The sequence below is a fragment of the Neophocaena asiaeorientalis genome, unplaced genomic scaffold (genome assembly GCF_003031525.2).
Source record: "Neophocaena asiaeorientalis asiaeorientalis breed wild unplaced genomic scaffold, Neophocaena_asiaeorientalis_V1.1 scaffold77, whole genome shotgun sequence".
Taxonomy (NCBI): domain Eukaryota; kingdom Metazoa; phylum Chordata; class Mammalia; order Artiodactyla; family Phocoenidae; genus Neophocaena; species Neophocaena asiaeorientalis.
The window spans coordinates 11,220,603-11,233,333 of NW_020174645.1; the positions used below are offsets into that span (position 1 = coordinate 11,220,603).

At 34.2% G+C, this 12,731-nt stretch overlaps 1 protein-coding gene across 2 annotated transcripts in view; it reads left to right on the forward strand.

Moving 5' to 3' along the window:
• MED13L (mediator complex subunit 13L) overlaps positions 1–12,731 on the forward strand; it is a 251,722-nt gene that overhangs the window by 107,714 nt on the left and 131,277 nt on the right. For both annotated transcript variants that reach the window (XM_024758571.1, XM_024758572.1), the window contains exon 2: positions 10,429–10,513. In XM_024758571.1, coding sequence (XP_024614339.1) covers positions 10,429–10,513 — 85 coding nt within the window. The remainder of the gene's footprint in view (positions 1–10,428; positions 10,514–12,731) is intronic.

The window sequence follows — 12,731 nt, forward strand, 5'->3', positions numbered from 1 at the left end:
CCCCTCCCCCTCCCAGCCCCTCCCCGTCCCCTCCCCCTCTGGCAGGTGTTATTTTTGCTACATTTGCTATTTTAACCTGTCAGTTAAAAAAATAATTATTCTGTCAGTATGGCTGGCGGCTCATATAGGAAAAATATGCTGTCTCTTAATCAAAGGTGATTACAGTTTTTTCCTGTCTATAAATGTGCTTGTTGTGTAACGAGAATGCATTAGTCTCAGCCTGATGTACGAAATGAAAGGCAGCAAGAAGCAGCACCATTGTTATCACTCCAGGCGTGTCTAATGAATCGTGTTTCCATGTTCTCTCGGTCATGCTGTAGAGTGCCCTCAGCCAGGGCTAAGCCTCCTGTAAAATGCTCTGTAAGATTATTGTAGCAAGAACAGAAATGCTGGATGAGTGGGGGTGGGGAGAGAATGCCAGTGAGACAGCTGCATTTCAAACAGTTACAGCTGCATGGATTACTCACTGTAAGAGCAGTGACAGACAACTGTTTGAGCTTTAGTGTAAAAGGCAATCTGGGGACTTGCTCTCTCAGAATTTTAGTAGCAGTCTGGTGTGTGAGTGTGTGTGTGTGTTGTGTTTCAAATCAGGTTGTGTCTGAAGAGTGGAAGGAAGTATTTTTAATTTTTACTGCTCAATTGTGCCAATCTTGAAATCAGTAGTTGAGTCATCTTGATTAAAGTCATTGTCTTAGAGGAAGTTTATAAAATGTTTGTTTTGCAGTGTTGACGGATTTAAATATAAACGTTCTACCTGAATCACATATCTGGTTTTCCTCCTCTTTCAAAATTTAATTTTCTCCTGTGGTGATTCCTGTCCTAAGAATGTTGATCTTTCTTGTAATTTATGAACACACAGCATTTTTTTTTTAAAGCATGTGGCTGTTTAATAAATAATAGTAGCCTTATTTTAAAAAATCTATTTCAAATATGATGTATCTTTTTAAAGGAACATGTTCATTGAAGAAAATCTCTAACGTGCACAAAGAGGTGAAGAAGAAAATAATTATTCCAGCAACCAAAAATAACTGTTAATTTTGATGGCTGTCCCTCTAGGCCTTTATTTGTTTACATGTATTATTAACAAAATTAAGAGCATATTAATAGCTTGAAAGGGGAAAAAGTAATTATTACTTAAAAATCTTTGAAAAGAGTAGCAAATGAGGGCAAGTTTAGTTCTTAGAAGTCAGTAACAGCCATTGTGCAAGATTTCTTTTTCACTGTGTGACTATTAAAGTAACACTGCAGCCTGACTGTTTTCTGTAGCAGTTATCTTTTGAAGGTCTTGTTCAATTTATCTAGAAATTTAGTTTTATGGTCTCTGTCAATTTAAAGTTTAGTGGCTTTACGTGGAGTCCTGTGATCCATTGAAATGCTAACTTGGGTCATGTCTCAACTGCTACAGTGCTGTGTAGAAACCGTCATTAAAATTCTGGTTATCCTGCAACTGGCAGAGAACTCATGCTGTTAGAGATTCCTTAGTTAGACATAATACTGTTAAAATTTTGAATTACAACGGTGCTTCTGTCTGATGAATATTGTCAACGTTCATAATCATTTAAAGTGGCAAATAGGTCAAAACAAATGGAGCATTTTGATATATATATCTTCTATCTTTAATTCTTATTTGATTGATGAATTGACATTGGGATAGTTAAAATCCATTTCAACATAGATTTGTTAACTGATACCAAATATTCTACACCCACAAGCAAATCAGAACTCTTAAGTGGGTTGAATTTGAATTAAGTAATAAGTCAGTCCATTTAGTTATTAATGACTTCAAATATAGATTTTACAAGGCAGTCAATGGCAACATAACTGTGATCAATCAATAGTGTTGTTATGTAATTGGATTTTTTATGGGTATAATGCTGTATTTCAGAATTAACATAGCATTATGCTACTTTGTTACTCAGTTTTTTTGTGAGTCAGTTTTAAGAAGACACTGTAAATCAACTATAGCGCAATTAAAAAAAAGAAAAGAAAGCAGACACTTCAAAAATCTCTATATATTTATCTTTAAAATATTTCATTTGTTGCAACCCTTAAAATTAAATGGATAAATGATAAATTGATAAACGTTATTATAATATTTGCTTAGTACAATTCCTAGGTAGTAGATTTAATAGTTAAAAATAACAAAACTAGTGGGCTTTATATATTGCAGATAAAGGTTGAACATAAAGGCAGTGGGAAAATTATAAATCCTGGATTCAGAGCTGCATTATCTTTAGCATTTTGTCACTGAAATCTAACTGGCAAATAATCTCCTCGTTTCACATGCCTTGCTTTAATCTATTTGTGTTTCTGGAGTTTGGAGTACAATTTGATTTTCAGTAATTTTAATGGCTGAATAAGGAGTGCCATCCCTGAAAGTGTCCCTCCCCCCTCCAGTATTTGCAATGGCCAATGTGGTTACTGAACTCAATGTTCTGGATAATAGGTTTCATTAAGTTTTGATGCCTGAGGTAAAAAAGCAGTAGGTGGGAGCAAGAAGTGTTTTTGATGTCTAGACGTTCATTTCAGCTGTTGCTGCAATATGATACATTAAAAGGAAATATGTATCATAGCTCAGAGGAAATATGTATTCTTTGAAAGTAATTCTACTTTTAAACTGTGTAAGGCATGGTGACCTGAATTCTAAAAGCATGAGCTTGAATTTCTTGAAGGTTTCACAATCTTTATGCTCCTCCCTAGCCTATTCCATTCTCCCTCTTCCCATTTTTTTCCCCTTCAAGTAAAGTATGTCAGTTTCATTTCTCGAATTGGAAAAGATATCTTTCCAGGATCTCTGCTGGGAAACACAAAATCATTGAAGTATATGCTGCTTTGATATTTTGCCATATTGACTTTTTTTTTCTGAACCTTTTACTTGATTTTTCTTTCAGAGAAGCTTATTAGTTCTGCAAGGAGCCATGTTTCGCAAAGTTGAAAGAAGTTGTATTACAATTTGTGATTATTTTGAAAAATTATTTGGGAACTAAGCAATAATTAGACTGCTATTTAAATTTTCCTTTCTAAAACACTGTCTCTCTGCTAAAAGAAAACATTTATATAATGCTTTTGCAGCTTAAATATTTGATTATGAGAATTACTATATTAAAAAAGGTTAAATAAGAGCCATTTAAACAAATTCTGATTATAGCTTTTGCAATTTAAGTGAAGTAACTTTAGTGCCAAAATAGTTTTTCTTTTTAAGTAGGCAGCTGTGGTAGTACTTCGTTTTATTTTTCAGTTTCAGTCTGGCTATAATTGACCACATAACATCAAGAGAAAGTTTTAATTTAGGAATTTATTTTGGTTGAGTTTTGCCAGTCATTTATTGTACATTCATTTTACTTCTCTTGGTGCTTTTATTTCCTGAGACTATTAACAAAGTTTTAGAAACAATTTTCCATTATACCTAAGTATACACTATAGAGATAGTCTTCTTGCTAATTTATAATCTTAAGGAGTTGATAAACATTTAAGTTGAAACTTGAAAGATCAAAAGAATTAGAAAGGCTTTTTTCTTTTCTTTAAAAGATGAAGACAGTTATGCCCTGGGGAGATTGTAGGTTTCATAAGGATAGGGCCCTGCACCTGCTGGCCTTCTTGTAAAACTTCTTGTCAGTTGTTATTCTTCTCTGTCCACATTGGAAGGGAGATAGAGAATTAAGTAGTAAATGCGCCTCATGTCATTTATAGAAACTTAACCTAGAGCAACTATGCCCTGATTCCCCTCCCCCTGCCCCCCTCAAAAGAGGATACTTTCTGAAAAATCTCAGTATGAAGCAAATGAAGTGTTGGTTTAAATTTTACCTTGGGAGGAGGATGTATCAGATAAATTAGTTAAAAAACCTGTTTCTGTGATTTCAGTTTTGTTTAACCTTTGAAAAGGTTACTTTGCAGCTATTTAGAAGACAATAATTTAAGGTGCAAATTGTGAATCCAAGGGGAAATTTAAGTGTTGAAGGTTGCCTTTCCTCAGTCCTAAGAATGAAAGGGGGGTGGGGTAGTTTAACAACACAAGCCTTATGGAGAAGTGGTGTAATGGAAAGAGCATGGGCGATAGGCAGAAAAGTTGGATTTGAATCCCATCTTTGCTACTAATCCTCTTTACTGAATATAAGGAGATTTTAGATTGAAGCTAATTCCAATGAAATTTGAAAAGTATGTGCACACATAATAACAAGTCAGTTCAAAACAGGTTTATGAATATCTGAAATGTCCTAGTCGGTGCAGTTATGAAAATAAATTGCTTCCCCTGAGGAGTTTAATTAATGGAATAATTTGTATATTTACTACTTACAAAAGTAGATATAAAATGCATTTGATCCCGTTAGCTGTTGAGTATAGATACATTTAAACTAGATTTTTGAATATATTATGTGACCTTGGGCAAGTTTAAGATTTTTAAGCCTTAGTTTTTTCATTTATAAAATAGAGATAAGAATAAACTATTGATCATTGTTCTTAGTTGTAAACTAAGAAAAGGAGGTGGTTAAAAGAATACTGAGTATTCACTTTTAGGATCAGTGCTCCAGGTTGGTCTGATGAGAAACTGGTGCTATCAACACCAAGCACTGGATGCTACAGTACCTCTGCTACTTTAACCTCAGGAAACTTGATCTTGTAGCCTCTCTTTTTAGTGCTGACAGAAAGATCTCTCCATCCACTCCCTTTTGAGTCCCTAGATCCGTGGTCAAAGTATGGTGCCGGAGCATCTAGTAGTTAGGATATATCCTTGTCCATATTGTAGGTGAGTCAGCATTTTCAACTCCTGTTAAGGGTGACTGACCATCTTCATCCCCAGCCAGAACTCATGAAATAGGCAGTTTGCCTATGGGAAGAAGTCAGGTACTGAGTGGCAAAAGTGGGAAAAGTGAATGTTTTGTGTCCTTTACTCTGTCTCATAGCGTTGTGGTGGAAAGTAGCACTCCCCCTCCCCTCCATTTATATGTAGTGCTTGGTTCAAACTTGGTACATAAAGCCTTATAAAATGAGAAAGATTGTTTTCTGGGTAGAAAACTAACCTTGACTGTTTAAGTTATTTTACTTTCTTCTTATTATTTTATTTATTTTTTATTTTTTATTTTTTGCGGTACGCGGGCCTCTCACTGTTGTGGCCTCTCCCGTTGCTCCGGGCGCACAGGCTCAGGGGCCATGGCTCACGGGCCCAGCCGCTCCGCAGCGTGTGGGATCTTCCCGGACCAGGGCACAAACCCGTGTCCCCTGCATCGGCAGGCGGACCCTCAACCACTGCGCCACCAGGGAAGCCCTCTTCTTATTATTTTAAAATAAAAGACTTTAAACATTTGATAGCAGTTCTGCCAAGTATTTAAAGTAATTTTGCCTCACAGTGGTTTTCAAAGTCTATTTGATTTTTGAGAGCATTCCTAATTTCTGTCCTGGTGCTTGAAGTATAACACAGCCAAGAACTGTTGGACAGTGATTATCGGCCAAATATCTATTATTAGACTCCAAAAATGTCATTCTAGATTTAACTTATTTTGGAATTTTAGAGATTCATTGAAATATACATCACTCTTGTATTTCTGGAAATTTTTTATGTGAAATAGATAAGAAATAAAGTATGGTCTGACTTATATTCCTTTCCACAAGTTTATTTGCTATATACAGATAGTAAATTAAAAGGGTTAGCATGTTAATGCATTATCCTTAAATCCATAGCTTAAATAATAGTATTTATTAGAGTGGTTAATCTTGGATCACAGTTGTTGACTTCTAGTGAATTACTGACTGCTTTCAAATCTTTAATAAAATATGTAACTTATGAAATTTTAATGTTTATATGAAGTCCAAACACTGTATCCTTTTTAATTACCTCTACTGACTTATTTAAAATTTTACTGGTTAACTTATAGGATAATTCATAATTTTCTATTTTTTTCACCTTTAGTTTACTTTTCTTAAACAAGAGCTTAATGTAGTGGGATCTGTTTTACTTCATGTAATTACTTTCTTCCTTGTTTTCATTTACATTGTTTCCTAAACTTTTTAATACTATATGAGGGAGATATAAGAATTTAATTAATTATTTAATTATATTAATAAAGGTTCATTTTCAAATTAATTTTTAATATTTAAAACCAAAAATATTTTCCTGAATTACTTTGTTCTATTTGTATGATAGGAATTAACATAAAGTACATAATGTAAATAACAGTATATTGTGTTGTTGGGGAGGAACACTGTGGTCAGGTCTGCGGTCTCTTTTTGCTTAAACTGTTTTTTTGTTTTTTGCTTTTAATAATTTATGAGTGAAGATTAACCAAATAGACACCAATCCTTTGGGTAAAAACAATTATGTTTAGAATACATATTTAGAATAGGAGTCCTTTTAATTCACACCCTGTTCTCATTTTTAGCACTAAAAATGTATTTCAAAAAATCAATGTAAGCATAATCTAGAACCTGCCCCCCCCACCCCCATCCACCCCTTGCCCCAATTTCTCATGTCCCTTTGTTATCAGCCCTCCTCCAACCACCCCCATCCCTGGAGACCATTGAGCAGTTTACATTACCTCATTTACCTTTGCAGGAAATTATGTGCATGAAATCATATAGCATGTGGTCTTTTGAGTCTGGCTTTTTTCACTTAGCATAATGACATTCATTCATGGTTTGAGTGTATCAGTAGTTCCTTTTATTTCTGAATAGTATCCCGTTATATGGATTTTCCACTGTTTGTCCTTTCCCCAGTTGAGAGACAACTGTTTCCACTTTTTGTCAATTATGGGGGGTAAAAAAAAAACAAGTAAAAACATTTGCTGAAGTTTTTCATGTGAACCTAAGTTCTTATTCTACTTGAATATATACTTAGGAAGGATATCGCTGGGCTGTATGTAAAGTGTATGTTTAAGTTTAGAAAAATTGCCAAAGTCAACTTTTCCACAGTGACTGTACTAATTTTGCATTTCTGTTAGCCGTATAGGACAATTCTAGTTACTCTGTATGCTCACTAGCACTTAGTATTTTCAGTTTTTCTTTTAAGCCATTATAATGGGTGTTATCTTACTGTGATTTTAATTTGCATTTCCTTAATGACTAGTGATGTTTTGAGCATATTTTCATGTTTTTATTTACCATTCATGTATCTTCTTTGGTGAAGTATCTGTTCAAATCTTTTGTCCATTCTCTAAAAAATTTTTTTTTAATTTGTTTAGGGATTTTTTTTCAAGAATAGCATCTTCTGAATACAAGTCCTTGTCAGATATGTGATTTGTAACTGCTTTTCCCCCATCTGTGGCTTATCTTCTCCATAGCTTAATGTAACTTTTGCGTGCTTTTTAAGGAACTGAGTTCTTCATACTGATGAAGCTCTTTTTAACAGTTTTTATTTATGGATCATGCTTTTGGTGTCGTATCTTTGAAGTCTTTGGTTAACCTAAGTTTATAAAAGCTTTCTCCTATATTTTCACAGTTTTATAGTTTCAGGTTTTGCATTTTGTTTTATGATCCATTTTGAGGTTTTCTGTATGGTGTGAGAGGTAGGGTTTGAGGCTGATTTTTTTTACATTGGGATATTCATTAAATCCAGCACCATTTGTTGAAAAGACTGTTCTTTCTCCACTGTATTGCCGTTGCAAGCTGTGTTGAAAATCAGTTGACCATATATTTGTGGGTCTATATCTGGACTCTCTATTCTGTTCTATTGATCTGTATATCTGTCCTTTCTGTAGTGTACCATATTGTTTTGTTTATTCTAGCTTTATAGTAAATCTGGAAATCAGTTGGTGTAAGTCTCCCAACTGTAAGATTTAGATCCAAGGATTTCATGGGTTTTGGTGCTATTATAAATGGTACTCAAATTTTTAAAAATTTCTAATTATTCATTACAGTTTATAGAAATATGATTGTTTTGTATCTGTTGACCTTAACTGACTCAAACTCAGTTTTAGTTCTAGTAGCTTTTTTTTTGTTGATTCTTTAGGACTTTCTAATAGTCATGTCATCTGCAAAAAAAAAAGATCATTTCATTTCTTCCATTCCAGTTAGTATGCCTGGTACTTCTTTTTCTTGTACTGGCTGAGACCTCCACTGTAATGTGGAATAAGAGTGGTAAGAGCAGACATCCTTGCTTTGTCTTTGATATTAGGGGAAAATATTCAGGGTTTTAACTGTAAGTACGATGTTAGGTGTAGGTTTTTTGTAATTGCTCTTGTAAGATTATTTTTCAAGAAAAAATTTCTAAGACCTATTTTAAAAATTGTTAAAATCAGGATAAAATCATAGTGGTGTCTTAAGACAGTGATGTAATTGGCATTGCCTGTGCATGCTCACATTTGTTTAGTATTCCACATTGCATGTCTAGACAGCTATAACCCTTCAGCATTTCAGTTAACAAATTATTTGAGGATCATTTGAGGAAGAAATAGAGCTCTGTTGTTTGAGAACTTTCCTTTGACATCTTCTGTTAAGGTCAAAGTAGCGCCAACATTAAAAAATAATATCATGAGGAAACAATCAGATGACAATGTGAGGTATTCTATAAAACAGCTAACCTGGTTTCTTCAGTAAATAAATGCCATGTTTGAAAAGAGGAGATGAGTTGTTGCAAATTATGGAGACTTAAGAGATATAAATTGAGAAGTAATTGATAGACCTTGTTTAGATTCTGATTTGATATATAATGAAGTACTTGGGAGTGGGATTTGCCTCAGAATATATGAAGAAAAACAAAAAGAAAGAAAGAAAAAAGGGTGGTTAAGCAGATGACACAATGTTGATAATTTGGTTTAGGAATTTATTTGAGGCCTGTTATTCTATATTAAAATATGTTTGAAGGTTTTAATTATAAAAGTTTTTTTTTTAATATGCAGAATGGGTGTCACCAACTTGGAAGAAAATCTTGGAAAGACAAATGGGACACTTTTTTCATAAACACTGCATCACCAGTACTCTTTATGGCACAAAAGACTAATATGTAGAAAAAACTGTTACTGGTGACTGATTTGATGAGTAATTCAGAAGAGTTGGACTTTGAATGTTGATGAAGTTTTAGGAATTTTTAGTGTACGTTAGGAAATAAAAGCAAATTAATATGGGATGTTCCTTTTATTGAAATGTTAGCTTGCTTTCTCACTCAGGAAAGCTCTACCCCAAAGATAAATGTGTGAAAATAGAGATTCATGATGCCTTTAGAGGACTGTAGAAAAGTTTTGGATGTTTTGTCTTGAACAGAGATAATGTATTGATAACAGGAATGTTTGTTTATTTGCTGTACTTCATTTCCATTTCTCTAGTTATAAATAATACAAAATGTCTCTGAAGAGGTTAATTTGGAAAAATTTGGTAGGTCATGATTAGCCACATAGTCAGGAAGATAAAGAGTTATCTGACATCCCAAGAAAAAAAATATCCAGTTTTATCATTTAAAAAAAGTCCTGTAGAGAAAACCCTTAAATGTAAGTACACTTTTTTGAATTCTTTCTGATTGGAAAATAAGGAGAGATGCATTTTGAGATGTCAGTTGGTGTGGTAAATGCATTAAAAATGCGTTGTGGATTTAACATGTGTTTCAATTCTCTGTCAAAATTTTCTCTGGTGAGTACTTTTGTCAAGACACCAAGTAAAAGGCAGAGGAAATTTTCTTCTGCAGATGTTGTTTGCATCCTTTCAATTTTTTGCTATGTTGAAATGAACTAATATAGTTTAGAAGAAAATTAGCTATCTTCTCTAGGGCATTTTATAATTTTTACATATGAAAAGAACATTAGGAATACATGAGGCATTGTTAGTCTGTTGGATTCTCTTGTGTTAGAGTTACTTGTGGCTCTAAGTAATGCTACAACATATTTCAAAGGCAAATATGATGCTTCCCCAAATGTTAAACATTAATGAAATCATGAGTTCAGGAAATAAATTTGATGTTATATTAAGATTTAATTTTCTGACATTCTCCCTAAAATCATGTCCTTAAAATCATATTCACATACTGCTTTCAAAACATTTAGAGAAATTTGTGTAATGTCATTTTTGGATATTTTTTCCTGGTTTTCTCTCTTAATATACATATGGTAACCTTTGTATTAATTTGTGACATTTTGTTACTTTAAATAGAACTTTAACAAAATTAGTCTTTGTGACATTATTAGGTAGAAAGATTAATTTGAGAATTTTGGATGATTTCAAACTTTGAAGAGGCAGGTTGGTAAGACCTTTATGTGGAAGGGGATTGTAACATGCCTATATTTCAATAACTTTAAAATCAAAACACATTATTCCCTTCTGTACATAAGTATCTTATGACTTTGGGCAATTATTTAACTTCTTTTCTGTGTTTCAGTGCGATTTAATCTACTTAAATTAGCTCATTAACTTTGCTTTAGAAAAATATTTTTAAAGTTTCTTTTATTTTTATTTGGATGCCCTGCTTACTGGTTCATTTTTTTGTTTTGCTTTGTTTTGTTTTATTTTCAGTTGTGGAAGAAGGACTCTGGGAAAATGGCCTTTCCTACGAATGTCGGACGCTGCTCTTCAAAGCGATCCACAATCTGTTAGAAAGGTAAGAGAAGGAATATCATCACGGTGGTTTTGACACACCCAAGTATAATGCTAGATACTCAGAGGGTTTCCTGTAATTCTGAAAACACTTTCACATACAACTTTATAAAAATGTATATAAATCTCTTCTTTCTTTTTATATTGATACAATTTCAAACTTAGAGAATTTCTAGGAGTGGCACAAAGTACTCCATGTATCCTTTCACACAGCTTCACTAACAGTTTTTCTTTTGCCCAGTTTGCTTTATAATTTGTGCGATTCCTCACCCTCTCACCCACCCTGCTTTTGCACCCAATGTGAATCATGTGTGTGCATGTGTGTGCATTCAGATTTATTCCCTTAAACGCCTGAGAGTCATTTACACACTTGAGATTCTTTTTCTGTAACTCCGAAGTATTTAGGTGTACATTTCCTGAGGACAAGGACATCCTCTCCTATAAGCCCAGTACAATTATGAAAATTGGGAAATAAAACCTTGATAAAATGCCATTATCTAATCCGTAGTTCAACTCAGATGTTCCCATTTGTCCCAGTTACATTCTTTTTAGCTTAACTTCCCTCCCCCAAGATTAGTCTGTAATCATGCATTATTATTTAGTTCTCATGTCATTTTAAATCTAGAAGAGTTCCTTAACCTTTCTTTTTCTTTCTCAACATTGACATTTTGGGTGAGTTAAGGCCATATGTTTTATATAATGTACCTCAATTTGAGATAGTTTCCTCATGATTAGATTTAGTTTATGCTTCTTCAATAGGAGTACCATAGAAATCATGTTGTGTCCTTCTCAGTGTATCGAAAGAGGAGGCCCATTTGTTGAGCCTCTCATTATTGACGATTATTAACATTGATCCCTCTTGTGAGTGGTGTTCTGCCAAGGTTCTCCACTGTAGATTAATAAGTAACTATGATCTTTGTTATTTCTGTCTTTGAAATTAATAAGTAATTTGTGGCCAGATCCAATGAGATTGTGTAATTATCCCATTTGTTATGAAATTCTGAGTCACTTGGTTAAGCTTCTATTTGTGGTCCTTGTCTATATCAGTTATTACTTGTATGACTGTAATGTCACCATTCCTTCTATTTGTTGGCATTCTTTTGTAAGGAAAAGATTTTCAGTTTCTGCCATGGATTGATTATGTATTTCTCTTTCTCCCTTAATCTTTCTATCTATATAAATTTGGAAAAGAGGGATTCCTGTTCTACTCAGTGAATTATAATTTATCAGTATCATTTAATTTGATGCCTAAGTACTTGCAGATTCGGCCGGGGGGAAGCCCCTTCATGAGGGCTCCTGTGGTTTTTTGACCTGTCCTCATCATTGTTTGAACACCTCCTTCCTTGCTGGCATAACATGTCCCAGGCTCTGGATGGTGTTTTAAGCGGAGGCATAGATGAGAAAGAATGGATTATTTAAGAATGTCTATGGGAAAAACTTTGTACTTCCTTCCCTGAGTTTATATATAGTTCTTTTAGGTGATCAAAACTGGAAGGACATTCTAGTACCTTTAAGTTTCTTATCCAAGCTATTATCTAGGGTAATATCACTGCTTAGGATTCTTAAGTTACAGTTAATAAGTTGTCATAATTTAAGTCACTCAGAAAGACCTTTCCCACCAAATTTATCTATTTTTCATTCTGAACTTTTGTTCCTGCTTCTGTGATTTGGAGTAGACCTAGAGGCTATCTGTTACTAAGGCAGTATATTTTAGAAGCATTGATTTTAAGAGTTGAGTACTCTTAAATGTTCCAGATATTTGGCAGTTCTTTCTCCCATTGCAAAACAAAACAAAACAAAACACACGTATACACAAAGTCCCTTCAGGAAAATGTGGAAAATTTACTATTTCCATAATTCTGTGCCAGAATAAAGCTCTTATATCTGTATAGTAATTAATGTACCTTTAAACACAGTCCTTTTAACATAATTTTTTAAATTAATTAATTTTATTTCTGGCTGCGTTGGGTCTTCATTTCTGCGTGCAGACTTTCTCTAGTTGCGGCGAGCAGGGGCTACTCGTTGTGATGCGCGGGCTTCTCATTGCAGTGGTTTCTCTTGTTGCGGAGCACAGGCTCTAGGCGCATGGGCTTCAGCAGTTGTGGCTCGCGGGCTCAGTAGTTGTGGCTCGCGGGCTCTAGAGCACAGGCTCAGTTGTTGTGGCACGTGGGCTTGGTTGCTCTGCAGCATGTGGGATCTCCCTGGACCAGGGCTCGAACCCA